Consider the following 27,997-nt stretch of genomic DNA (forward strand, 5'->3'; position numbering starts at 1 on the left):
ATTTTATTTGGAAAAAAACTTTAATAGTGTCAAAAGAAGAATAATATATAATATTTATTAATAAAGACACTGATGCAAAGACTACCACAGATGAAGAATATACACATTTTGGCTGCCACTGATGAAACTGGAAAGTATTTTTCCATAATGCACTGAGGGTCAAATCTCATAAGGTCCTTTTTTAAAAAATATTACAAGTAGGTTAATTCTTCTGTGAGAGTTCATTGGAAAGTAAATAATTTTTAGTGGCTCCAGCTGATACAGTCCAGTGCCTGTTTTTGTGAGATATTTGGCACATGTGCTTAAAAAAAAACAGTGAGTCACACCTTCTTTTCTTAGTCCTGCTCCCTCCCTCCTGCTGCCTTGTTCACCCCACCATCCACCAGAACGCCCAGCAGGTCTCCTTCGGCGAGTGAGATTCCTGAATCGTTGGGCGAGTTTTGCTGATTGGTTTCTTGCTGCGATGGCGCTGAAGTGGAAACTGTGTTCATGTTATTGCTCAACCCACCGTTGGTGCCCCCGTTGCTTGCCCTCATGTTGCCGCTGAAGTTCCCATGGTTACTAAAATTACCGTGACCTGTGCCGTTGCAAAGACTTCCCGTCGTGCCTGCGCTGTTGGTGCTTGTTACATTAATGCTGCTAGAGCTGCTGTTGGGATTACCGGGATTTGCTGCCGTTGTGCGAGAGGGCGGAGTGAACGAGAACACCCTTTCTCCTCCGCCTCCCGCAGCCCGGCCACTTGCTGGTCCAGGCTGAATGTCAGCAGATGGTAGGGTGTCCAGGGTGAGGCGAGGAGGGGGAGGGCGGCGAGATAGCAGGCCGTGTCCCAGTCTGAGTTTAGATATTGGGCAGAGTTCAGGTGGAGGGTCGGGGAAGGAGAAGGTAGGTGCACTCTGCGTATCCCCATCCTCACTCAGCCAGGGGAAAGCAGAGGATGGCGGAGGGGGGATGTGGTTAGGGGTGTCGGGAGGCAGCATCTGGGAGCCCACAGTTGGAGGGGCTAGAGAACTGCAGCTGTGATCCAAGTCATTTTGGGTTCTCCTAGCAGGTCGAGGACGGGGCACCGCAGGAGGAATGCAGTGAATTGGGGTTTGTGGGCAGCTATAGAAACCTGGTCTTTCGTACAAGGGTGTGGTGGAAAAGGCGTAGTCAGGATCTCCCTCCTGGCAGGCTTGACCTTGAGTCAAAGGTGCCTCTGTGTGCAAGTAAAGGGGAAAGCGGCTTAGTGGAGCTCCAGGGCGACGGCGGAGAAGTGACACCCGGGAGGAGCGAGGGAAGTTTGGGGAGTGGACACCGAGAAGACGACCAAGCCCTCCAAGCAGAGGAGTGGAGTAGTTGGCTTCCTCATTTTCTTTGATCTGCTCCAGATTGGACTGGAACTCCATCTCCTCCTTAGGAACACTGAAGACCAAACAGAAGGTTTGACATATGTTCAGCAAGTTTATTAAGAAGAAAGAGAAAGAAAGAAAGAAAGAAAGAAAGAAAGAAAGAAAGAATCATTAAACCTGATATCCAGCGCTGAGCCCATGAAGGAGGGTTTGCGGTGTTCAGCGCTGGCAGTAGTGTAGGGCGGCTGAGGTTCCGACTCATTCCAGTACATATCCCTCTCAACCAGAGGCAGGCTATCGTACATCTCATCCACAGATAACAATGAGACCTGGGACACAGTGAAAACCACATTGACTCAAACAATACACTCGCTGTCTAGGATCAGTTAGCAAATAGTTTGGTTTAGATTCACACCTGCAAATTGCGGTCCACAAGCCAGTTGGTTTCAAAATCATCATCATCTTCACCGAATGGATTTATGAGTTGTTCAGCCACCTGAGACCAAAACAAACACACTACCTCAATGAAACTCAGTGGACAAATTAACAAGTCAAAGTCAGCAATCAGCATAATCCAGAGTTTAGATGTTAGTAATCCTCCTTTTTAGTTCTTGTTTATATTTATTTTTTCAACACAAGTGGTTATTTCATTTGTTGACCAGCTGTTTTTGTCAAAGTTGGGGATGTTTCATCTGTTCAATTAAAGAAAAATGTTTTCCAAGTCTTGTTCTGCACATCTTTAGTGCTCAATGGGATGAACTGTCCAGTAGCAAATTCCTTTCTTTTTGTGGCGGAAGGCCTCAACTTTAAGAACCACAGACATGATCAATCAGTGGTCCCTCACCTTCAGCCATCCAACATAGAAGAAAAACTGCAACAGGGTAAAAATAGGGAGGTAGAAATCCATTTCATGACCAGGGTATCCCTGAGTTGGATCCAAGAACTGACGACCGATCAGACACGCTAGGAAGAAGCTGTAGACTGCAACTGTTGCCACCTAATTAAAAAAAAAAGTCAGAGCATTAACTGATTATATGCCTTTAATTAGGATTGTTTTACACCATCCTAGAGAAACAGTTTATCTTGAGTTATGGCTTTTATTGCCGATCAAATGCATCTGGATTAGGGAGGGTTAACGATTTAAGGTATATGATGATTATTGCAAGAAAACCATTATATTTTTAGTACCTAATATTACTGCTATCGGCTACTTTTTGGTTTCAGTGCTGAATGCAATATAAACAAAAACCTGAGTATAGACAAGAGGCAGGCTGATCCAGTCATAGCCGTACAGCTTCATACACTTCGCCCGTAAGCTATTCAACTCCTAAACAGAAAACAGTAAAAGTCATGCAAAACCAGAAAATATTTGCAGGCTGTGAGGCTTTGGTTTGCACACGGGCACCTACAGTGAGGAGAGCAGTGAGCGCCACGTCGTTGTTGATGCGACCCTCAGTCCGTGCTCTCAGAGCCAGGCTGACAAACCACATGCAGGGCACCCAGAACTTATTATGAGGGGAGGGCAAATCCTCCAAGTGCCTCAGCTCTTCTGATGTCATCAAACCTGAGATGGAAAAACACAACGTGTTGATGAAAGCAGCCAAAAGGTGCGTGTTCCTGCACGCATAGTCCTGGTGAACAGCCAGAGCTCGCCTCATAATCTTCTCATCAGTTCAGCCACATGAGAAGAAGACATTGGGTCTGAATGCTGTGCAGCTTCTGCACAGCATGCTATGTTTTAAAGAGGCAAGACTAATAACAGCAAACGACCCACCTGCCTGCACCAAATGCTCCATGGTTGGAAACCTCTTGTAGACTGCTGTGCTGACGGAGCGGTAGATGAGCACACCAGAGAGGTTGGCGTACCTCATAAGTGTCCTGCGGGTCAGCCGGGATGTTTCGTCAGCTCCTCGAACGTGACCTCCGACTAATGCTGCCAAACGGTCTGGCCAGGGTACATTCTCAAACTGTCCCCACCAACGGGACACGACCAAAGTCACATAGAAACCTGGTTAAGATAAATGAAGTGAAACTTTCAGTGATGCCCTCCTGACTTAAAAGGGTTAGGGTTAGTGAGCCACAACTCACCCAACACAAATGACACAGGGATGAGCTCTGCGTAGCGGTCGCAGTATATCGACAACTTTTCAAACAGCCTCTTCTGATCATCGTTTAACACAAACCTGGTGAGGGAAATATCAAAAGCACTGACGCGAGCTCTGTTAAAACAGCAAAGTGACTCTTTTACTTGCCAAAGTCAGAAGGGTTGTTACTTTTGTTAATACCTGCCTTGTGAAATACATCTCGCAGAACACTTAAAGCTATTTTAAGAGCTGTAAAAGGGGTCACAGATGCCGTTATGTAGCAGGGTGCTACTCAAACAGACACGCAAACATCTACTCATAATAAGAATGAACTTTTGAGATGTTTGTGAATTTTCATTTTTGTAGATAACACTGAATGGCACAATAAAAAGGAGAGGAAAGCATGTACAGTGATTTATTACACCATCTGTGATAAAAACAAGAAAACACAACATCTGACCACTAAATCTAAACTCTTTTTTCAGGAATGTAAGTTAATAATAATAATAATGTGCTTTACAATATTTTTCTTTCTGCTTAACAACAACAATCATATTTTAGCAATACAAATATCACTTTGTTTAAAGAGCCATAAACCATTACAGAAACTGATTTTAGTTATTACCAATACTGTTAAATATAGAGCATAAGGGACATAAACCTTACATTGGAGTGGTAGTCTAATTAATTTATGAGTGCTAGTTTTTTTTGTTTGTTTGTTTGTTTTTTTGAAGCTTTAAAGTAAAATTACATTTAAAGTTAATTATGTTCCTAATCCAACTGAGGCCTAAAAGATGACTCATAATTCCCAGTTTTGGGACCAAAACAGTTAACTCTCTCTTAAAAACAGAAAAATGTCATTATGAGAGCAAAACTCGTGCTGCTGTAATGTGACTTTCCTACCTGTAAACAACACTGAAGAAGTAGTAGAGCAGAGTGAAGATGATAAGCTCCCTGTAGAGCAGTTTGTAGATGCTGCCCTTCCATCGCAGGAGAAGGTGAAAAAAGGTCCCCAAACCCGCATCAGCAACTCGGCGGGAGTACGTCACTGTCATCGCTGCTGCTGCTTGTTGGCCAACGTGCTGGCTGACTGTGGCCTGACATGAAGGAAACCAGCGTGGTGTTGTCCTCCGTGCTTCGTCTGAGCTCAGGTTCGGCGATCAGCCCCTTAAGACCAGTGTGGTGACAGATCTGAAAGGACAGAGAGGTAAACCAAGCAGCTCAGATGGGTTGATTTGTGGTCCTCATTTAATCTGATTGGAAAAAGACACCTTGAAATGTGATGCGATTCGGATTTCAAGGTTGTGAGAGAGGTGATATGCGCAGACTTACTTAAAGAAAACGAAAATGGCCATCATGCTCTCTGCGGTTCAAGATGTGCGGTGGCAGCGTTCAGGGATAATGTTGGAGAAAGCAAAGCAGGAAAGAAAAAGCGAGCGAGGGCCTCCTACACCTCCGGTCACTTGATGTGTTAATCTGTTTCTCCAACAAAGCTGCATTGTGAGGCCAGCTCCTGTTAATCTGAGCAAATCTGAGGGCAGCAGAGAACCCACACTGCCACAAATAGGCTGGTTACGAGTATAAATGCTGAGTGTGTGGGTTTAGGTTAGAAATATGACTCTGTGAACCAAATCTCAGCCTGCTTCGACTTTTTGTAATTTAACACTTTTTCTACATCTCAGAGGTGTGCATTAGGTACACACCTCTGAGCTATTGTTCTAGTGTTTCAATGTCAGGTCACCTTTGCTGTTTTTTTCCCATCTGTAGCAGGATTTCATCATGGCAAACTCCTGGTCAGGTGAGAACGTGTGTGACCCCCCTCTGCTGGAAAAAATGCATACAGCTGAATCGCTACTGGTCAGAGTGTGTTAGTGATTAACCCTTCCTGTATAACCAGAAGGACCAACAGCAGGGCGAAGTGCAGGGTGTTTGGTTTCTGCTGCTTTTGGCAGATTTTCTTCTGCACTGGCAACATCTGTGAATCAGTTTTACATATTTCTGGTGAGTATATCCTCTCTATTTTTTTCTCCTTAATTCATCTCACAAGTGCAGTTTAACAGACTGAGCACAATCAGCCTGCAAAGAAAAGAAAATGTGGTATTCAGAAAGGGGAAAAGATCTTGAAGTTAGTTGCACTGATTTTAAGTTGCAGTATGTAACTCTGTGTTTTCTGCATCTTAGGTGCTTAATACCCACACACGTCAGAGTCATCCTTCCACAAACTAAATCATCCCAGGAGCTATCCAACAGCATTTGATGAATCTCTGCACAGCCTGAGAGATAACTTATGGATGCTTTTGAGGGAATTCACAGCGTCCAGATTTCCTCTTCTCCACCTTCAACTTCATCGAGCCCGGGATATGAAGTCCTCAAGGCGGGAATATCTGGGATTGCAGTATACTCCTCTGCAGTCTTCTTTGGCACACAAAATGTGTCTACTGTCAGGCACAAGTCTAGCAAGGTCATCGAGGAGGAAGGCTGTGTTGTCGGACAGTAAGTGTTAAATCTTGGAGCACTGGATAAACTGATAAAACACATTTTTTAACATAACACGTGCCAGTTGCTGCTTATGTATAAAGATTCATGTATACATTTATCTTCCCTTTATCCAGATTCTCCAGAGATAGTTGTGTAATTCTGCACATGGTGTAAAATGTATCTAAAAGTAGCACATTGCTTTGTCACAAGTCCTGCTCAGTGTGAAGTCTGTGATTGTGGGCGCGTGCACTTGTAACAAGGTGACCGAGTCAGATATGCAAAAGTGCAAACAAAGGTCTGTGTTTAGTTTTAGTGTAACTCCAACAGTGATTGGTATTTTCTTAGGCATGTTTTGTAAATGAAAAATCCTTCTGCTGTTCAGCGATCATGCAAAAGTTGGAAAACGTGCCGGTGTTGGCCTGAGATGGAGGATAAATGCTTGAAATGTAATCCGCACAGAACGTTTCGAGTTTTAGCGTCTTAAACCCTGCAGTCAGCAGTATTCCTAATTCTTTCCTACTGACAAATTCACTGACAGGACATGTCAGAGATTAAAAAAATTTAAGAAAAACTGGACCTTGGAGTAGCCAAGTTCATCCGCTGAAGGAAACCATTGTAGCTCCCTGTCCTCTCTTCTGATTGGCTGCTTCATGTAAACCAACACAGTCTCACAGCCTTGTGTGAAATTGTGATCTATTAATTAGTGTTCCTGGACATGATTTATCCCCACCCTTATCACACTGGTCTTACGTCTACTGATTTGTGCATTCCTTTTAATGGCCAGCAGGAGGCGACTCATCTGGTTGCAAAAAACCTTGCTCTGTATTTTTAGGACATATTGAAATGATTAGGCTTAGAGTCAGGAGGTTGTCTAAGAATGCTCATTGGCTAAAGACTCGTCAATTAAATGTCATTACCCAACAAGTGGGCTTCCTTCTTGGTTTTAAAGTCAGATCCACTCCTTGCTCATCACGTGCGGTTTCAGGACTTCATAAACAGCTGAGTAGCTACATCGGTCTCTTACACCATCTATAGTAGGAGTGTCAAAAATAAGGCCCAGGTGCCGGAATCGGCCAGTTAAAGACTCCAATCCGGCCAATTGGATGGCTTTAGAAAATGCGAAGGAAGGAATAATCCTAGACTTTTAACTGTAAGTTTTATAGTTTTGCCAAATGATAAAGACCTCCACCATGGCCATTCATACTACACCAAAGTAATTAAGTAAAACAATTCAGTGACAGCAAAGTTCCTGTTTTTTCCAGAAACTACTTAAGAAATTTCTTTTTTGTTTAATAGTAATAGTAATAATAGGCCCTCAGTAAAATAAAAAAATATATACTTACAGGACAGCCTGGGCAATGAGATACCAGAACTCTGTAATTTTACACATTTATTTCTTACAATTTACACCCAAAAGAGTCATGCTGACAGATGTCTGTAATTAATGCAACAGCATTTCTTTATCTCATAGAAGAACCTGAAGTAGATATTTTACATTATATATATATATGTTAACACATAACACTATGTTACTATATCTCAGGGATTACGTGTGTAGTTAAAGAAAGGATAGTTTAACTGGTCCAGCCCACAATATAAAACAAGTTTGACATCCCCGCTCTGTGATTTTGGCAGACCAGGTTTGAAGAGCAAGTGGATGGGGCTTCTGATTTCACAGTAAAAGGTGTGGGGCTGAGATAACCATATTAGAATATTGGCTCTTAGTGACATCAAACAGATCCAAGAATAGAAAAAAACGTAAACTTAGAGTATTGGCGCTGATATTATTATTTGTAACTTCAACCATATTTCATATGAATATAAAACCATGATGAACATTAAAGTTCAGGGACCCTGGAGGCAACCATAGGGGATAAAATCTCACCACCCTTTTGGTACAATAAGTTCAGCACGTTTGCAGATAAGACTGCAAACTAACTTTGGTTCATAATTAACTTTTTTATTTAACATATTTACCTTCAAATCAAAAACTTTCTCAGTTTTGGTTTTACAATCCTCAGCCATCCTGCATGGCTAAGGGGAGAACGCCCTCACTGCCCCAATCCAAGATCGTGGCAGTGAGCAGAGCAAATCTCAAAAACAGTGAATCCAATTTGTAAAAAAAGAAGGCTTAATCAATCGCAATACAGTTAAAAATGACTTCTTCTGGTTGTTCATGCATAATAAAATCAAAAACATTTCTATTTCTCTATCTTTCTGCCTGCTACACTTTCCTCACAGACAGGGCTTAAAGGTTTACACATTAAAATTATATTTTTATTCAACTTTATTGATTCTTGACTATCTTTTGATCAAACTTCTGATTTAATTACAGCAGGAATCAGGTCACTGTAAAATCAAATTAGTTCCCAGAACTTAAAAAAAGTATGCAAACTTGTTGCCTCAAAAAAGCTAATCTTACTTAAGATAACTAAGTTAGGGCAACTTATTTATTCTGAGTACCCTGTACAACCTAATTAGTTCCAGGAACTTAAAAAAGTATGCAAACATGTGGACTGAAAAAAAGAGAAAAAGATAACTATGTTAAGACATCTTATTCATTGCCAGTACACAGTACTAAAAATAACTTGTGGGTAAACAATTAGTATTGCACAATCGGAAAAATCAAGTTCTACTAAATGAAAAAACAATTTTTAGTAACTTACTATTTTTAATTTTGATTACAAAAAAATAAATAAATGCAACTAGCGCACGTTATGTTTTATCATCCTTGAATGTAAGAGATTTTAACACTTAATATAAAGTATATAAACACGGTAAGTACATAAGGCTCTGTCACTCTGTGCTACATTGCACTTACAAAAGCTGGATTTTAGGCCTCTTGCTTCATTTCTGTGCCCTGAATGGCTTTTACCCAGTGAAGAAAAATTATTTGTATGGTTCCATTAAGTATGATAAAGTTACTACAAAATAAAGTAAAATAAAAATTATCAGCTGATATTTGGGGATCAGAGAGGGGGGACTCACTGATTTTCCATAGAGTGACTCTGTAATCGGTTGTCTCTGGTCACGCAAAAAGCATACACCTAAGCAGGTAGACCCGTGACACCTTGTTGGTCCACGTACAGGACGTGCCGGTTGGGCAGTCGGGTGGATGTCATCATGTGACTTGTGAGAGCGAAGAAGAGAGAAGAAGAAGGAGGAGGAGGCAGGAAAAAGGAGCTACACTCATTTTCCTGTCTTGGCAAAAAAAAAAGGAGAAGAAAGGAGTGAGTGTTATTTCTAGGAAGTGCAAACCAGAGCTGGCATTGCTCTTGATTTTCGTCTTGTTTCTGACTGAAACTGCTGCTGCTGGGCGGTTGATCGTCTGCGCAGGCGTCCGCATTCCTCAGCTGTGATTGAAAACGACTGGGATTAGTTTCACTGAAACTCGCTCGGACATTAGCTTGGTTTATGCTATATTTCTTAACTTAACAGCAGCAGCAGCTCAGGGAAACTGGAGAGGAGCAGCTGACAAATACGCAGACGGGCTGGGAGGTTTATTTATCTGCTGTCCCGGACACTGACAGAGAGGGTAAGGGCGGATACTGACGCGGGACCTCTCCGTGGTAAAAAAAAAAAAAAAAAAAAAAAGGAAAAAAAGTTGGAAATGTAAGCTAACTAGCTAGTTAGCTCAAGGTCTGCTAATTATTTAGCTGCTTTGTGGACCGATTTATCTGCAACTTGGGGATAAAAGTAACTTAAGCTTCCTTTAAATTCAAATGTCGGGATTTTTAATGCTGTATCAGGGGTTTCCAAGCTGTGGTGCGAGGTCCACCCCGGGGTCTTGCAGTGAGCGCACTGTTGTAACCAAGAAGGCTATTGTTGTTAGATTGTGTTGACACTGTAAAAGTAAGTAGAAATGAATCTCAGGGTTTTGTAAGTAATCACACTGGCTCTAAGGTTGTTATGGTTTGGTGTTTTTTCTTTTAAGTATTATTTGGTTTTCTACAGTTTTAGTTTTTGTTTACATTTTATAGTGTAGTTTTAAAAAGTGGTTCTAGTTTCAGTTTACTTTTTATTTCTTGTAGATGTTTAGTTTATTTATCATTGGTGTTAATTTTAGTCTTTTAAATTACTGTAAAATCTACACACTTACTACCAACATGATGTGTTAAGTAATCAGATTGTACACTTAGCAAAGCCTAAATGGCAACTGTGTCAGGATCCAGGGTTGTGATCTAAACTATTACCTGAAAAGCATTAATATACTAATGCTGAAGGCCAACATTTGATTTTGTGATCCTTTTTTTGTCGAGCTACTTTTCATTTTATTTTTATATTTTTAAATTGGGGAAACCTCTGGGTTTTAAATGTGAAAATGCTCTGGTTGTATTTTTGTAAACACGGCATACCAGCCATTAGAGACCTGTTAGTAGAAGTAGTAGTAAATTGTAAACCTCATTAGGGTGTAGTTAAGTACAGGATTGGTTTTATTTTTATATATTTATTTATTTTTATTACACAATTTATTTTTTGTGGTCTTGTGAAGGTTGGTAGATCTGGATCCAGAACCAGAGACCAGAATGGAGGGAGGAGGCCAGGTCGGGCCCACGTCAATCCGAGGCCATGGCCAGCTCTCCCGGCTTCGTAGCTCCTCCCTGGAAATCAGGGAAAAAGGGTCCGAAATCCTCAGGGAACAGCTGGATGCTGCAAAGAAGGTATAGTAACCTACTTTGTGGTTGCGCACACACAGAGAAACAAAAGATAGTGTGACCAGGAAAACAAGGCGCTGACAATGCAAATGTTCTTCTCTGTTTTAAATGTGGTTGTGTCCCTTTCCCCTGCACATCTCAGGAACTGAAACTAAAGGACAAGGAGTGCGAGCGTCTGTCGCAAGTTAGGAATCAACTGGAGCAGGAGCTAGAGGAGCTGACAGCCAGTCTGTTTGAGGTCAGCAGTAATCATCGCTCTCTGCTGAGTGCACTGTAATTCTGACAGCTGGTGACGAAGAAGGTGGTTGGTGCTATGCCACAAAAGTCCTTAAATCAGCAGTTTGCATTTCTACAGAACCATCACTTCCTTTATATAAATAAAAATTTCAGGTTGATGTGATTTTTAAGCAACATTGTAATTGCTTTGAAAAAATTTTGACCCACTGACTCTGGGGGAGTCCATCTCTTTGTTAAGAGCAAGATTTACCAAGTTTGTTCTAAATTAGCTCTGAGGTTTAGCTACTAAAATGCATCAATATATAAACAAAGATGCAGCCAGCTCAATTTAATAGTGAACAGAAGTCTGTTAAGAGCAGCGCAGATAATTTCTGATGGAAAATAATCCAAAGTATATTTCAAAATCTTACACTCTTAAACATATGCAGTAAGACAAGCTGCAGAAAATACCTTTCAGTCGCAAAATTGACAGCACACTTCTTACCAAAAGTAGTTTTTTAATGCCACGAAGGTCATCTTTTTCCTTACATGTTCTGCTGTGTTGACCAGCCAGTCACTGTCTTTGTCTAGCTGCTGAGCTTTGAACGTACAATTTTAATTAGTCTCAATTTACTTTTCAACAGGAGGCTCACAAGATGGTGCGTGATGCTAACGTGAAACAAGCAGCTTCAGAGAAACAGCTCAAGGAGGCTCAGGGGAAGGTGTGTGAAGTTTCTTTAAAAAAAAAAAAATTAAAACAGTGAAGAACAGAAATCTTTCCTGAATCAGAACAGTTTTTTTTCACATAGTTGAAGGTCATAAAATAGCCTCAAATGATCAATATTAAATTTTTTTGTGTCTGGCTTGCAGATTGATGTTCTGCAAGCAGAAGTGACGGCACTCAAGACTCTGGTGTTGACGTCCACACCTTCTTCACCAAATCGCCAGCTGCATCCACAGCTGCAGTCTTCAGGTACCAGGGGATCGTACAAATCGCACATACGGAACAAGAGTGCCAGCGGTGCATTTCCACTCTCACCTGCAAAAAAAGAAGTTTCCATTCAGCCTGTGTCCAAAGAGGACCGAGAGGTAAACTGAAGTTTATACAGTTGTCTCTCCTCTCCTTCAGGTATGCGTCCCACTTTATTTCCCATTTCTGTTTCCAGTCACTTTTATCACTTTTAGCCAGATTCTCTTTCCTTTTTTCCCTTCTTTCTGCTAACCTCTCCGACTTGTTCTTCTTGTCTTTATCTGGGGTCTCTTCCTCTCTCAGCCTGCTGCTCCTGCCCTCCTCTCTCTGATCTTCTGTCTGATACCTGGCCAGTCTGTCAGTATGACCTATGACCCTCAATGGCAAAAACAGATAGAGGGGATGGGCACTGATGGCAGACAGGTAATCTGCATTCCTTTACATTTCCTACATTTCTCTAATCTTTCACATTTACCTGCGTCTTGACTGTGATTCTAGACTGTGATATCTGTTGAGTCAAGAGTGTGGTGAGTCTGGTCTGAGAGCTTTTCTTTCAGTAGTTTGTATTGAAATTTGTCAGCGTGTATGTAAGGTGAACAGGGACTTCTTGATGCAGCTGTTTGCTTCTTACTGGAGTTATCTGTGTTGAACGTACATTAGTGATACACAAAGTTTATACCCAGTTCTTGACAGATAATCACTGATATGTTGGCTAATATCGAGATATTATAGATATTTTTGAAAATTGCCAAGCATGACACACTCACTGGATTGTCTAGTATGACTACAACAAAAACAAAAGATACCATTTTATGTCGCCATAATTTTGAGAATTTGTAGAGCTGGTTCAGTAATGTCAGTGCCTCTGGCTCATTGCTAAAGTGTGGTAGGGTTACCAAAACTAATTGTCCCTGGTGTCTCTTATCCATATTACCCAAGGTTGTAAATTTCGGGCTCACAGTTTTGCAGCTGTTGTTTTTTTTTTTTTTTTTTTATGAGTTTGAAATTATTGTTTGACTTTTCTATCATAATGGATTAATGTTTAACTGCAAGTGATGTGTCATTTGTGGAGATATTGTCTCTAGATCCTGTCCACATAACTGGTGTTATGTCTTACTATGAACAAAGGTTATTATAACGAACTAAAACAAGTTTTTAGAGAACTAAAAACTACCAGAAATGATATTGTGTATTTGAAAACAAGCTAAAGAAATCAAAAACCAAAATCAAAATCTTGTCTCTCTGGAGATACAGTGGGGCAAAAAAGTATTTAGTCAGCCACCGATTGTGCAAGTTCCCCCACTTAAACTGATGACAGAGGTCAGTAATTTGCACCAGAGGTACACTTCAACTGTGAGAGACAGAATGTGAAAAAAAAAAATCCATGAATCCACATGGTAGGATTTGTAAAGAATTTATTCGTAAATCAGGGTGGAAAATAAGTATTTGGTCACCTCAAACAAGGAAAATCTCTGGCTCTCACAGACCTGTAACGTCTTCTGTAAGAAGCTTTTCTGTCCCCCACTCGTTACCTGTATGAATGGCACCTGTTTGAACTCATCATCTGTATAAAAGACACCTGTCCACAGCCTCAAACAGTCAGACTCCAAACTCCGCCATGGCCAAGACCAAAGAGCTTTGGAAGGACACCAGGAAAAGTATTGTAGACCTGCACCAGACTGGGAAGAGTGAATCTACAATAGGCAAGCAGCTTGGTGTGAAAAAATCAACTGTGGGAGCAATCATCAGAAAATGGAAGACATACAAGACCACTGATAATCTCCCTCGATCTGGGGCTCCACGCAAGATCTCATCCCGTGGGGTCAAAATGATCATGAGAACGGTGAGCAAAGATCCCAGAACCACATGGGGGGACCTGGTGAATGACCTGCAGAGAGCTGGGACCAAAGTAACAAAGGTCACCATCAGTAACACACTACAACGGCAGGGAATCAAATCCCGCAGTGCCAGACGTGTTCCGCTGCTGAAGCCAGTGCATGTCCAGGCCCGTCTGAAGTTTGCCAGAGAGCACATGGATGATACAGCAGAGGATTGGGAGAATGTCATGTGGTCAGATGAAACCAAAGTAGAACTTTTTGGTATAAACTCAACTCGTCGTGTTTGGAGGAAGAAGAATACTGAGTTGCATCCCAAGAACACCATACCTACTGTGAAGCATGGGGGTGGAAACATCATGCTATGGGGCTGTTTGTCTGCCAAGGGGACAGGACGACTGATCCGTGTCAAGGACAGAATGAATGGGGCCATGTATCGTGAGATTTTGAGTCAAAACCTCCTTCCATCAGTGAGAACTTTGAAGATGAAACGAGGCTGGGTCTTCCAACATGACAATGATCCAAAACACACCGCCCGGGCAACAAAGGAGTGGCTCTGTAAGAAGCATTTGAAAGTCCTGGAGTGGCCTAGCCAGTCTCCAGACCTCAACCCCATAGAAAATCTGTGGCGGGAGTTGAAAGTCCGTGTTGCTCGGCGACAGCCCCAAAACATCACTGCTCTCGAGAAGATCTGCATGGAGGAATGGGCCAAAATACCAGCTACTGTGTGTGCAAACCTGGTAAAGACCTATAGTAAACGTTTGACCTCTGTTATTGCCAACAAAGGTTATGTTACAAAGTATTGAGTTGTATTTTTGTTATTGACCAAATACTTATTTTCCACCCTGATTTACGAATAAATTCTTTACAAATCCTACCATGTGGATTCATGGATTTTTTTTTCACATTCTGTCTCTCACAGTTGAAGTGTACCTCTGGTGCAAATTACTGACCTCTGTCATCATTTTAAGTGGGGGAACTTGCACAATCGGTGGCTGACTAAATACTTTTTTGCCCCACTGTATTTGTCTATGCAATGAGCCTGAGGAGACATTGTTGCTGATGTTTGACATTGAGGATGTCTACATGACTGTCAGTCAAGTGGTTATAATGATGCATTGGATTATTTTACTTCCCCGTTGCTAGTACCGCCCATATACTACTACTACTACTACTACTACTACCAACAACAACACCATTGATAAGAATAAAGAATAAAAAGTAAAACTAACATTAAAAAAAATGAAAGCTAAAGTTAAACAAATGGTCAAAATGGAAATGAACAAACCGTTTGGAGCAGTTTTTAGCTTAAAGAGCTCAAAGTGTCCATTCAGCTAGAAACAATTTTCAATATTACATTTTTTTTTCAATATTGAAGGAGGCGCTGTAGATCTTACAGCCACTGAAAGTGTTCCTGCCAAATTCAGTATGAAACTCCATAATTTTCACACTGTGGGAATCCCTTCCTACAACAAACTCCATAACTTTGACTGAGCGCTGTCGAACAGCCAGTTTTGCCTGGGACAGTTACTGAGTGACCTGACCTGGAGTTATCTGCACAGCAGCATTACTAAGAGCTATTTTAATTCTCCAGATAACAAAATGAGGTGTTTCAGTATTTCATTTATTACATCCTTTAGCAGAGGATGCATCGGACCATCCTTTTTATGAAAGGAGAGGAGATGATTACATCCCTTAATTCATAGCGATGGTGGACCTTAACTACGTTTTTCACCTTAAAGGATCGACTGATGTGTTTTGAATTTTCTTTAACTGCTTGTTAAACCCACAGGTGACCTATCAGCGCTGTCTGCTTTATTAAAATGGGCTTCTTGTTGAGACTTGCCTTGTTTGAAGTATGAAGAACATAGATTTATAGACACTCTCTAAATCCAGATTATGAGCTATATGAATTGACCAAAGCGTGCTCAAGGTTTGCTCCAGTCCAGTCTGTTTTGGTATTCCCAGACTTCCTGATTATTTTAAAAGGATTTTCACTTCAGGTCTGCTGAGATCATTTGTCTTCTATCATATAAATCCTAAATAAGGTGGAGGAATTTTATGGGCTTTATATTGACGATATTTCCTTTTTAAACTCTGATGTTTTGACAGCCCGAATTCTTTGAATACAAGATTTTCTAATCTTTAGTATTTAAACACTTTTGTGTGTTCAACAGTGGATCATGTATTGTCAGTCATCGGTCTTTTGGGGATTAAACACGTCTTTAATCTAGATGTGTGTCAGAGAATCAGTTTTGTCCAGTTTGAGTGAGGGTTTGGCTTTCTCTCTGCAGATGGACTCCATTTTGTTTGCTGAGTTTTTGATGTGGAAGGAACACCCGAGCCTGGACCGCTCCTCCGCCTTCCTGAGTCGTATTTACAGAGAAGACATCGGGCCCTGCCTCTCCTTCACGAGATCAGAGGTCATACTCACTGCTTCTTTGTACAGCTACCATGCTGCTTCGTGTGTATTTTAACCTCCTAGGACCTGGCGTCCACATATGTGGACATCACATTTTGGGTTATTTAGACCAAAATACTCAATTTTGCTCTACAAGGGCCTGATATCCACTTATGAGGACATTATACTGCTACTGTTTTATCAAAATTTTAAACGATTATCCTCATATGTGGCTCTTATTTTTTTCTTAAAAACAGAAATAAGGTAAAAAAAATGTGGCAATTCTTTGTTTTTACATTCATCTGGCCCCAATATACCCAAAAAATGCATGCCGTGGAAGAGTTCGGGTCTTCGGAGGTTAATGTGAAGTTATGTTAAAGTTATTGATTCCTGTTCTCCACAGCTGTCCCACCTGGTCCAGAGCGCAGTGGAGAACAACTCTCTGACCATTGAGCCTGTCGCCATGTCGGCAGTACCGATGGTTAAAGCCTCAGCTGTAGAGTGTGGAGGTCCTAAGTGAGTTACCCGACTGTCATGACTGTCATCCTGTCGTGTTTCACCACTCACTGCTCTGATTTGGTTGGTTTGGTTTTTCCATCGATGGTTTATGATCAGAGCCTTTTGTCTATTTTACAATTATGACTGAGAGTGGTTTAATCAGTGGGCACATTTCTAATCACTGCCTGATCTAAAATTGTTTTTGTTTTTTCCAGTGGCTTTAGGGCTGCAGTAGAGACGTAAGTCCTCTCGGGAGCTAATAACCCTTTCAGCTTTTCACTAACTCTGCTAACTGTGGCATGAAATAAAAAACTGTCAACACAGATGTGTGGAACGATATAAACAAATCTGTAAATTAATGAACCAGACGGGATCCCACTTTCATTCCTTTTGTGGCTAACTTTCTCTCTGCGCACCTCTTTCACTCAAACGACTTGTAAAGTGTTCTCAGTATGTTTTACTGTCGAAGAACTAAAGGCCTGTAAGCTCATGTTTGCTGTATCCTGTCCTAAAACGGATGATTGTGCATCTACGTGTTGCTGCAATAAATTGTTGACACGTTGTTTTCTCTTGTAGAAAATGTGCATTAAGTGGCCTGTCACGGCTTTGCAAACATCGCATTAAACTTGGCGACAAAGAGAGCTACTATTACATCTCACCTTCCAGCCGAGCACGGGTAAATATCACTTCCTTTCTGTCCAAGGCACACCTGTAGTCTTGTTTGCACACCCTTATCAAACAGTTTGACTCAAGCAAACACATGTTGTTTCTACCTGTGGTTCAGATCCTCAGCTGTTTCTCTCAGGCAGTCTTTCTCTCTGAAGGAATGTTTGGTTTCTGTGTGCCTCGCCCTAAGCATGCTTTGCACCATATTAGCATTAGTTAACTCCACCCAGCAAATGATGCACTCACGCAACAACTTAACATCTTCTGTCTAGCTGAAGCCTTAAGGCAGGTAGCTTTCATAGTATATCATTTTTTTTTCTCGTGTTTTGTATGTTTTGTTTTATTCTCATTAGAGGCCTTTAATGTGATTTTCATCTTCATATGTACAAATTGCAAAGTTTAATTATCATTCATTACTTTTCTGCAGTTATAGTAATAATGTTTGAATGATACAAAATCCCAAGACATGCCAGTGTTATAAAAGTTTGCGTAGCCACTGTGTAGAGTCGTGACCTTGTCACATATTCACTTTTCTAGATCACGGCTGTCTGCAATTTTTTCACTTATATCCGCTACATCCAGCAGGGCCTGGTGAGACATGATGGTAAGTTAACAGGGACACAGAAATAAATAGTTTAAGCAAATGTAATTATTATGCAAGTCATTTTATGCAATGCATGAGGAATTTTAAGTAGTGAGTAACTTAAGGTATTTTACTGAAAGATACAAATTGTACTGGAAGTAGGTAGTAGGTAGTATTTTTAAGTACAGCGTAAGTAAGTAGTGGGTAGTTTCATGGTAACTTTCTTCCACTGTATTTTTTTGGGGCACGATCCGTGTTGTGATGGATTAATCTTGCCTTTTTACATCAACTTTATTTAATAATCATTATGTTGATGTTTTATTAATAATCAGTTGTCCTTTTTATTATATGATGTATCATTTAATAATTTCTTCTTTCCCAGAAAACACATGAAGTTATGCACTACATAGAATTACTTAGAGAATAATGTGTCTTCCTTTAAAATTGAATTACAGGTGCGCGGCTCTGTTACCACTCGGTCTTAACTTTGCCAACAATCAACATCTTTCTTTCTAATTTTTTTGTTCCTCCCATGTTCAGCGGAGCAGATGTTCTGGGAAATCATGCGTCTTCGTAGAGAGATGAATGTGGCCAAATTAGGTTTCTACCTCACTGACCAGGGCTAGGACGGTACCTGGAACACTCAACAAGAGAGCATAGCAGTTACAGCCTTGGGTAACTGTGGCAACGCACATGTCTTTGATCAGGTTGAACAGTGCTGCAGCAAAGGTCACCAACAAGGGAAGCAAAACATGTTTGTCACTTTTGGAAATGCAATAAAACAATTAGAATCAAACCAGCACTCCAGGAATGACATTAAAGTCCATGTTTTAAAAAAAGAAAAAAAAAAGATGATATTATTCCCAGACATGTCGGAGAAGTTTTTTCTGTTGCACCACATTCCTGGAAAATAACTGTTGTCCCCAAGAAAGTGTGGAGAAACTTCTTACTGAATCACCCACGGAATACAAAATTTCTCATTTTTATACAATAGACTGTGTGTCCTGATTCAGGCATTAGCCTGCAAAATAATGAGCACAATCTTAACCTCAAGTATTACAAATATGTGGTGTAATAGTTTTATTGTTTCCACACAGCAATGATTCAGCTTGTTTTCTTTGTACTTTCAGTTATCAGCTCAGACACCACAGCCCAGACCTTCATTCTGAGCATGGCCTTAATTTTGTTGGTACACTTCCTGCTCTGCCTTGTACAAAGACTTAACTTAGTCACCTTCAGCTTCTCGTTAGCCCTGTACCTAAAAATCAGATGTATCGTTAATTATTACCCACCCATGCTCAGAGTAGGGAGAGCTTTACAGTGACAGGTGAAAAAAGCTTTTAAGATGTGATTGAGTTTTGCACATCTGTAGTTAACAGTATGAACATAAAGTAAAAGCCATAATTGACTTTGCATGAATGCAGAAAATAGCCATAGTGTATATAGGTTGTATCTCATATTATAGATTTATTGTTACTGACTTTTTTAAAAAACAGAAATCTTTTAAAGGTAACAATGAAGTATAGTGTGTCAGAACGTGCAATAACTGCTTCTAAGCCTTATGCAGGGCTTTGAGGTTCCTGACCTCAGTGTACTCATAACCAACTGTGTAAAAGCTGCATTAAACACGAGGCATTGTATACCAGCTGTCACTTTTGTACCATGTCTCTTTTATTATTAGAAATCCGATCAAGAGAGGGAGACTCCGGAAGTTTGCCCGGGAAAGACTCATCACTTCAATTAATTTCAACCCAGTGCAACCAGATATCCCAGGGGTGATGTTTGCTCTGGGCACAGATTTGGGGTTAGAATAAGGTCATAACACTTACATACGCCAAACAGGTTCTCAAGCAGGAATACCGAGGAAATACTGAGACTGTGTCCAGCTCAGAGGGGCTTTATGAAGCCGACATTCCAGTAAGATTTGAGTTTCCGGATTGGAAAAACTTCTCTGAGCTGCTGTTTTGATGACCTCTTTGTACCGATTACAGCAGACCTTAATAAATAGTTTGCCCTGCTGTTTATCAAAGGGCATGGAGGAGAAAAGATGAAATCAAGACGAATTTCTTATAAGCTGAACTGTTATTGAACACAGATGTGATACTTATAAATTAAGATGAAAAAAACTGCAGCTAGTCAACTAAATACATAAGAACATTTAAAAACATTTAGATAATTTCACAGGAATATTACAACAAAAATCAACCAAACTCTTACAAAGGATTGATTAACTTTTCTCTTGGCAACATCCAGCAGTCACCAGCGCTTCTCTCTTTGGGAGATATCTGCAAGAAACAAATTCAGTTATTGAAATGTTAAATATTTTTAGCGATGGATGAACATGTTTGCATAGCTCCTTTAATCATTACATTTCATTTCAATTCAGTCTGTTGAAACTAGCCCACCAGTGTTTGTGTAAAATGAGAACTCTGCATGCAGATGACTCGCCTTCGAAAACAGAACATGCCCATCACCAGCACGACCACGCCTCCAAACACAACTATCACTGCGGTGACGATGGAGACGGCCGATAGCGAGGAGGGCTCTGGGTCATGTGAAGAGGTGTTCAGAAGTTACGTGCTGAATGGTGTTTAAAATTCACATTGGGAAATATTTAAAGTGATCAGAAACCAACCTGAGCACACAAAGGAGCCTGGTATGTTCAGACACTCCAGGTGTTGTGGACAAGAAGTCATTTCCTCACATTCATCGATATCTGCAAAATCAGCCAAAAAAACAGATGAGAAACAAATGATGTCTCTACGAGGTACGTGGAGTTAATCTCAGAGGTTTTGCTGAAATCTCATTAGGATACTGACCAGGTATTTCCAAACTTATTACTCCCACAGCCCACAGAATATCTTTTGCAGTCCACCCAAGCCTTTAATTACATTTTCTCGTTATTTCAAACGTCTCTTGTGGCATCTGACAGCCACTGCTCCATTTTACTTTTATCAACTGCTGACGCAAAATATGGCTGAAAACAAAGAATTGCATAATGCATATCTTATTTTTGTAGTCCCATCACTTGTTTTCATTACCTCGAGTACTTTCTTCATTAAACTGACATATTTAATGGCATATTTTTAACTAAAAAACAAGTTTACTGAATGATTTATTTAAAAAAAATAAATGACTAGGGCCCAGCCGCAGTACCAGTCCACCGGGGGCTGCAGCCCAGATATTGAAACAATTAATGTAGATAATATAGCTGACTAAAAATGTGTTTAAAATAAGCTTTAATGCCTTTTTTTGAAAACAATTATAATTCCTTAAACAAAAAACATAATGTTAAACTCTGGCGTTAAAAGAAAACAACAACACATGCCATCAGGGCTTGACTGGACATTTTAGTTTTCGTACCCTGACACGATGGGGGTGCTGGGCTCCACTGCTGGCTGTTTGGATCACAACTGATGGATGAAGCTCCCAGCAGCTTGTAGCCAGAGTGACACTGATACAGGATCACCGAGTTACAGAGGAGATAGTAGCCAAATTGAATCCTGGGTATTGGACCGCAGCGGGGATCTGTGAGAAAGTCAGTGAAAAAATAAGGCCATCCCAGCTTCATACTCGACACAACTTGTTTTCCACAGCCTCACCCGAGTCCTGCTCTTTCCACGGGCTGATGTCAAGGTGAGGGATGAGGGGGTCAGAACAGGCCAACATGTCCTCCGAGGTCTCGGTGCGTGAGAACGGGTCGGCAGGGACATGTGTGACGTGGCTGTTGTCACAAATGATGCGGGATAAAGAGACTGAACGCAGATGTTTCCTCTGAGCGCGGGTGAACACTCCTTCCCTCTCCCACCAAAACCTTGAAAGACAAGCACATATTTTAGAATTTCACTTTTTGCATCATATTTATTTATTTTATTTATTTATTGGTAATTTATTTCAACATGTGAACAATATACAAGTACATTTAGAAAAGAAAAGAAATAAGAGAAAAAAATACTATACAAATTACATACAAAAAAAACCAAAAACATTCTGATTAATTTACATGTTGAAAGGGAGTGGGAAGAAGTATACACTTATTTAATCCCACCCCTTTGCCATAAATTATCAGTGAATATTTAGTCAGCTTCCTTACTGATATAATTTGTACTAAAAATAGTGAACAGATTTCTGATATACTTATATACTATAATATCACATCATGAATTTTTTGTTTGTTTGTTTGTTTTTAAATAGAGACATTCACTTAATTTTTTAATAATTTAATTTTAGCTGTGGCCCACCTGTCACCGTCTCTCAGCGCTCTGAACTGTCTCGCAAGCAGGCATGACAGGAGCGGTCCGACTCGGCCTCCGGGCAGAGCTGGCTCAGAGATGGCACCCACCCACACGTCGATGTTGTGTGGTGTCCCGTATAAGAGTTGGAATTTGTGAGCCAAAGTGAAGTTGCCCAGAATTTCAGCCAGGTCCAGTGTGTTGTTGGGAACAGAAAGGCCACAGAACTTTCGCCAGGAGCTGTATCCTGATGGAGGAGATGAGTCAGAAGACTGCAGGTTAAAGATGGAGTAAAGAAAGTGAGATAAGCATTAAATATATGGGGCTCATGTGAAAGTGAACATAGCAAAATACTGATTTTACCAAGTGCTTTACAGTTAAAAAGGAAGGCAGATGTAATAGGAGGGAAATTAGAACCTTCAAACTTAAGTGTAGATATACAAAAATGAAATAAATAAGGTGAGATTAGGTTGCATAGCTGGATTCTCTCAAGGTTGACTGTTGCATTAGCATCACGTGATAACGTGCATTAGGAACTAGTTGGTTTAGCTCTGTGAGAAGTCACTCCCTGAGGGAAATTTCAGAGGGCCAGTTTTAACTCTTAATTAACAAGCAACACAAATAACTATTAGAGGACTACAGGCCACCTGGCAGGGTTATTAACACATTCCTACATCTGGGACTGGTTCATCATGAGTCAGCACACACTTTTCATGGCAGACTTTCAAGGAAACAAGTACAACTACTATTAATGATGCTGTGATGTCGTGCACGTTGACTTACATTACAATAACATCAACTGTGCTCTCATTTTTTTTGCAGCTAGAATATGAAAACACACAGTTTAATACAAGAATTAGTATACAGTATTCCCATGTCATATCGTGTTTTACCTTTCCAGACACGCTACATTTCCGATTTATCTGCAAATTTATATTACAGTTTCTGCGTGTTTTAATTTTTAAAATTGCAATTTATTTTTGCAGTAAAAATAAGCATTATCTAGCCTAAAAAATGAATAACAAAGTTATAATAGGGTTTATAAGAGCATGGGGAGGATTTCTATGGCTTAAAATATACAAAAGTAATATAATAAACATATGGTTTCTACTTTGCAGATTTCCCCAGAATGGAAACCCTGTGATAATAGAAGGAATACTGTAGCTGCAGAAAAACTACAACCGCTGGTACATGGTTTTATGGTCTTAACGCTACTGTAATTTCTTTTAAAATATTAGACTAAAAGAGGTAAATGCAGGTGTTGGTAACTATGGATTGTGGATCCTGATTTTTCTTAAATCATTTAAAAGAGACCTATTCTGTGTGTGTGTGTGTGTGTGTGTGTGTGTGTGTGTGTGTGCGTGTGTGCATGTGTGTGTGTGTGTGAGAGAGAGAGTTTTATTTATTTATTTATTCCAATTTCTTTCGTTGTATATGTCATAAATGGCAACAATAACACAGTCTGATAAGATGTCATCAATAAGATGATTTCCACAAAGTTTCATCAGAAATTGCCTCAGTTGAAGGGTAACTGTCAAGAAGCTTAGAGGCTGCACTCTGTAGATGTCATACCAAATATTGACTTTTAAGGCTGTTAGAATTGAACAAATGTGTGTTTATATATGTCTCCAATTTCCCAAAATATGAAGGGTAGCTCAAGCACTTTGCAATGTCCTATATACTGTAACAATAGTGGATACTGATAGTAAAAATGGACAAAGTTTAAAAATAAAAATAAAGACACTGTATGTGCAAGTAATCTCCACCCACCTGCCCCTCCTCTAATATGGGGGGCAGCCAATCACAAGAAAGTCTGTTTAAAAGGGGAGGTTCTAAAACATCTTGTTTCAGATAGAGGCGGAAGTGAGAGACTGTATTAAGGATAAATATAAGATACTGCACATATGGATTACTTTTAACTGTGACTGGTGCAAAGCTACTCTAGCTGACTTCAATAATGAAAACATGGAGCTGGAAAAGAGAACAATAGGACAGACAGCAGATGGGATATCGGTGCAAGAGGTTGCAAGTCTTGATACCGGGCAGGCCGTGGTCTCGGCCTCTCTGGAGATTAAGGGCTCCGAGGTCCAGAGGCATCCCACCCTGTGCCTGAAAGAGTCTCTCTGTCAGCTCCTCCACCATCATCTGACCGGGAGTCTGCAGCTTGGCTGGAGACAGCAGGAGGCCACGCAGCACTGGGTCTATACCACCTGAAACAACAGGAGGAAATTAAAACAGAAATAGAAATGCTGAGTACATGTAATTAGAGTAAAACAACAACATTGCTCATTACCTTCCTGCACAACCCTCCAAGAGGCAAACAGTGAGTGATGCAGCAGCAGAGAGGGATACTGCGAGTTAGCATTATATCCTGGCCCCAATCTGGTCACTACTGGTTGCACGGTGACGTGAGCAAAACGAAATGCAGCAGTTGCAAAAACATTAGCAATGCTGGGATCCATGTCAGGATCATAACCCTTGTAAGGAGGCATCAGATGAGACATGGCATTCTCACCAAGGACCCGTGGCAGGTAGTGCTCCCATGTTAGGATCTTAAAGGATTTAGAACACCAGTCAAAGGGATGAGAACAGGTAGATGTGATATGTTGTTCATCAGATAATCCTGCAGATACCTGATGAATGGCTCCTATGATCTTGCGGGCCTCCTGGTACAGGGTGTCTGGGCTCCAATGAAGGTTTAGCAGGTGCAGCTCTTTGACCAGTCGGTTGTGCTCTCTCAGGAAGAGCGTGTGCAGCGCAATCAATCCCAGATGTTCATTGGCTCTCGAATCACCTGTGAAGCATTAGTCATGAGCAACAGCTGCACTGAAGCTTACAGTGGGTGGAGAATTTACAACATTCGCCCACTCACCAGCTTGAAAGCAGGATGTGGTGTTCTGTCGGTGAGCAGACCTGTCTGATGTTCCTGAGGTGGTGGAGTTGCGAGGGCCGCAGGGGTCCAGGTGAGCCTGGAGGCGAGGTAGGAAGGGCATGTAGGCGAGCTCGTGGTCTGAGTGCTGGGAGTTGATGGCCATTGAGCCCAGAGGAGAAGATTGGTTTCTGAGAGCAGAAGCCAGGCTGGTGGAGCTGCCGTACACCATGCTGGCATCGACAAAGGAGGTGATGGCGTTGAGCTGCTCCCGCTGACGATGAGGCAGAACTCCAGCACCACAGCTGGGAGCAGAGCGGAAGAAAGGCATGCAACTCTGGACCCCATTACGAGGATCAGATGGTGGGATCTAGTAAAGAAAGTTGTCTTTAAACTGCTGCAGATGAGGGAAGGACATTCTTTTCCATAGCAACAATATAAGGGAAAAAAATGATGCAAGTCTAGTCTTTTTTGGGAACAGCTGTCAATTTCAAATTTCTAAAACAATTTCACCTCCAGGAGTAAAGAATAAAAAATATCAGACATGTGTCTACTCGTGATTCAGAACTACCTTTAGCAGCAATAACGTGAGGTAACTTTATCAGTCTCTCGCATCATGGTGGAGGAATTCTGGCTCACTCTTTGTTTCAAGATTGTTTCTGTTCATTGAGGTTTGTAGGCATTTGCATGGCTCTCCTAAGGTCCTCCCACAGAATTTCAGTCAGGCTGAGGTCTGGATTTGATTGGCTCATTTGAACACTTTCATTCCTTTCTTTTTCAGACAGTCACTGGTGTTCATGGGATTGCTGTCCTTATACATGACTAGATTCATAGTTGACAAAATGACTGGAAGGTGCCCAGGATCTGTGGCTGCAAAACAAGCCCAAATCATCACCCCTCCACCACCTTGCTTGTCATTTAGTGCAGCGGTCCCAAACCTTTTTTGCGCCATGGACTGGTTTATGTAGGACAATATTTTCACGGTCCAGCCTTTAGGGTGTCGAGGATAAATACGACAAAATAAAACCAGTACTGGTACAAAAAAAGAAGATTTATTCATAACACACGGTAAAAGACCCAGGGAAACTGAGTTAATGATAAACACCCTGAAAACCATAAATTCTCTCGCCCAGTACCAAATGACTCTGTGCAACCTTGCACACCTGAGCCGTGCTGCCATGTTCTTTTTAGACAGAAAAGGATTTCTCCTGGCAATCCTTCCAAATACTTCTTCAGTGTTTTTGTAATTGTACTGTCATGACCTTTAACACTTAACATGCTAATTGAGTGCTGTAGGGTTTAGATGTAGATCTTTTTCTTTCTTTTTTTTGGCAATTTCTCTTAGCATTGCATTTTCTGACCTTGGGGTAAATTTGGTTGAATGTCTGCTCAAGATTGCAGCATTGTCTTAGCACACACCTGAATGCTCCAGACCTTCAAACTGCCTAAACTTCTTAATTCCTATGAAAACAGTCAACTGAACTGTGAAGGTTCTCAGTATCCAGGTCATCGTAGTCTAAGGAGCTTGGAAAGAAAACTTCTCAGATGAGAGGTGAAACGTCTTCAAGCCACTTAAAGAAGTCCAGACGCTTTTTTTTCCAAGCTCCTTAGACTCAAGTGAACTTTCTTTTCACAGAACTTTACGTACAACAGCCAATGAGAAATCTTCTAATTGGGCGTAATGAGAGAGTATTTCCTGGTTTATATTTTCTATTTAAACCATTGACAGTGTTACCGAACCTGTGTTTGGTACTAATGGTAAGAGATAATCTGCTATACAGTAAATATACAGAAACTGTGCAGGTTACGGGTTTGGCATTTAGCATGTGAAGGAAAATAATAAAAAAAACAAAATAAATTAGAGCCTTCCAAGAGAGCTGGTGAAATGCACCTGGATGGGAAAGCAGGGTGAGTCTCGGTTGCAGGTGTGGGTGCAGTCAGCTCCAGACTTAAAGGCAGCCGTACTGGGACTCTGAGGCGTCAGCACCAGATCGTGGTCTATCCACTGACCCCAATCCACCAGCAAGTGGGACAGAGTGGAGTCCACAGAGATGTTGTCATTGTGAGTGAACAGCACTTCCTGTGACACCAGCCGCACCTGGAACATACGAGATGAGGAGGAGGAGTGATGGGCTTACAGCAGCTGGCAGGACAGAAGACGACCGAGAGCTGCTGCAGGACTCTTACTGGAGGCAGGCTGGCATTGTGATAGGTGTGTTTTGGTTCCCACCCTCTGGGCATCCCCCACACATCCTCATACTCTGGAGCCAACCAACGGGAATACGGGATATTAGCAGCCCCCCATCTCGGATGTTGTCTGTACAGCAGCAGAACACAGAGAGATGGTTACCTGAAAACAACGATCTCTGTTGCGCCAGCCTGTCGAATTTTATACATGCTCTGACCTGTTGTTGCACTCGCCTGTGACGGATCTGTAACGCTCAGAGAGACAGTCTATCTGACAGCTGGGCGTCTGCAGCTCAGCGGAGCAGCCCGTCACATGCAGCAGATTCTCCGTATCTTCTTCACTCAGCATTTCTGAGGGAGCACGGTAAGCACAACAAGGTCCAAGTTAGTAACACTGAAACATAAAGAAATATATATGAGAAAGATCAGATCAATTGTTGTGTCCTTTCCTGTCAAAAGCAGATACAAATGATCCAAATGATTCAAATGATCCAAATCTATTTCTGGAATTTGGTTTTGCTGAGCTTGATTATGCTTCAGTAGCCTCCATGAGTCAACTTATGCTGACTAATATTTTCTGGCACAATATGTAAACTGTATTGTTTGTAGTCATCATTGTAAAAATATCTTCTGTCCTCCTAAACAAGAGATTTTTTAATACCAAAAACACCCATACTTGGTTAAATAAAGCACATAAAACAAAGAGTTATAGAAGAGATAAATTGGCTGTGTAATATTATATCCTGAAACAAACTAAAAATATGATGGAGAATAAAGCTTGTTTAATCATTCATCAGATTAAATGGCCCGCAGGTTTACATGGTGTTCTGCTGCTGTTCAGTACCGTAAGCGTTGGGCTGCATCATGGTGTTAGTGTAGACCATCTCTCTGATCAGCTCCACTGTGTTGTCCAGCAGTTCAGCAGCCCGGATCTGGGTCCTGGTTGTGCTTTCAATCTGTTTGAACTGAGCCAGCAGGTCACTGGGTCTCAGAGC

At 41.1% G+C, this 27,997-nt stretch overlaps 3 protein-coding genes across 8 annotated transcripts; 1 reads left to right on the top strand and 2 right to left on the bottom strand.

Annotated features, from left to right (window-relative positions):
* Positions 1–75: 75 nt before the first annotated feature.
* Positions 76–4,628, bottom strand: best1 (bestrophin 1). Its single transcript, XM_085462016.1, has 9 exons — positions 4,316–4,628; positions 3,417–3,511; positions 3,103–3,336; positions 2,738–2,892; positions 2,578–2,655; positions 2,173–2,325; positions 1,744–1,824; positions 1,506–1,657; positions 76–1,401 (listed from the first exon to the last, which is right to left on the bottom strand). Exons 1-9 carry the CDS (start codon positions 4,465–4,467, stop codon positions 336–338), a joined length of 2,166 nt encoding a protein of 721 aa, XP_085318142.1. The 5' UTR covers positions 4,468–4,628; the 3' UTR covers positions 76–335.
* Positions 4,629–4,649: 21 nt separating this feature from the next.
* On the top strand, positions 4,650–18,564 carry rab3il1 (RAB3A interacting protein (rabin3)-like 1). 6 transcript variants are annotated; one of them, XM_085462006.1, is made up of 13 exons: positions 4,652–5,413; positions 5,594–5,905; positions 10,383–10,551; positions 10,688–10,783; positions 11,406–11,483; positions 11,632–11,850; positions 12,035–12,154; positions 15,861–15,989; positions 16,371–16,483; positions 16,681–16,704; positions 17,042–17,141; positions 17,669–17,735; positions 18,255–18,564. In XM_085462006.1, exons 2-13 carry the CDS (start codon positions 5,700–5,702, stop codon positions 18,338–18,340), a joined length of 1,407 nt encoding a protein of 468 aa, XP_085318132.1. In that variant the 5' UTR covers positions 4,652–5,413; positions 5,594–5,699; the 3' UTR covers positions 18,341–18,564. The 6 variants fall into 6 exon arrangements, with proteins under 6 accessions (XP_085318133.1, XP_085318132.1, XP_085318136.1 ...); XM_085462007.1 differs by lacking the exon at positions 16,681–16,704 and having other exon boundaries at positions 4,650–5,413; XM_085462008.1 differs by lacking the exon at positions 12,035–12,154 and having other exon boundaries at positions 5,201–5,413.
* A 782-nt stretch (positions 18,565–19,346) lies between these two features.
* On the bottom strand, positions 19,347–27,939 carry epx (eosinophil peroxidase). Its single transcript, XM_085462015.1, has 14 exons — positions 27,847–27,939; positions 27,221–27,353; positions 27,003–27,132; positions 26,707–26,913; positions 24,819–25,185; positions 24,580–24,740; positions 24,240–24,498; positions 23,986–24,156; positions 21,956–22,193; positions 21,317–21,528; positions 21,078–21,242; positions 20,350–20,430; positions 20,163–20,259; positions 19,347–19,999 (listed from the first exon to the last, which is right to left on the bottom strand). Exons 1-14 carry the CDS (start codon positions 27,884–27,886, stop codon positions 19,942–19,944), a joined length of 2,319 nt encoding a protein of 772 aa, XP_085318141.1. The 5' UTR covers positions 27,887–27,939; the 3' UTR covers positions 19,347–19,941.
* Between the last annotated feature and the right edge of the window lie 58 nt (positions 27,940–27,997).

Source organism: Copadichromis virginalis, linkage group LG7 (assembly GCF_057382275.1).
Source record: "Copadichromis virginalis isolate Kocher_CV1m ecotype Utaka linkage group LG7, C_Virginalis_male_GT1.1, whole genome shotgun sequence".
In the NCBI taxonomy this organism is placed as follows: domain Eukaryota; kingdom Metazoa; phylum Chordata; class Actinopteri; order Cichliformes; family Cichlidae; genus Copadichromis; species Copadichromis virginalis.

Coding starts and splice junctions, on each gene's coding strand:
- epx (XM_085462015.1), bottom strand. CDS start 27,886: ATGGTCTACACTAACACCATGATGCAGCCCAACGCTTACG. Junction 27,354..27,846: donor GATGCAGCCCAACGCTTACG/GTACTGAACAGC, acceptor GTGCTCCCTCAG/AAATGCTGAGTGAAGAAGAT. Junction 26,914..27,002: donor ACAATGCCAGCCTGCCTCCA/GTAAGAGTCCTG, acceptor CGTATGTTCCAG/GTGCGGCTGGTGTCACAGGA.
- rab3il1 (XM_085462006.1), top strand. CDS start 5,700: ATGGATGCTTTTGAGGGAATTCACAGCGTCCAGATTTCCTCTTCTCCA. Junction 10,784..11,405: donor TGACAGCCAGTCTGTTTGAG/GTCAGCAGTAAT, acceptor ACTTTTCAACAG/GAGGCTCACAAGATGGTGCG. Junction 16,705..17,041: donor TTTAGGGCTGCAGTAGAGAC/GTAAGTCCTCTC, acceptor TTTCTCTTGTAG/AAAATGTGCATTAAGTGGCC.
- best1 (XM_085462016.1), bottom strand. CDS start 4,467: ATGACAGTGACGTACTCCCGCCGAGTTGCTGATGCGGGTTTGGGGACC. Junction 3,337..3,416: donor CCCTGTGTCATTTGTGTTGG/GTGAGTTGTGGC, acceptor TATCTTAACCAG/GTTTCTATGTGACTTTGGTC. Junction 1,402..1,505: donor GGCTCAGCGCTGGATATCAG/GTTTAATGATTC, acceptor TTTGGTCTTCAG/TGTTCCTAAGGAGGAGATGG.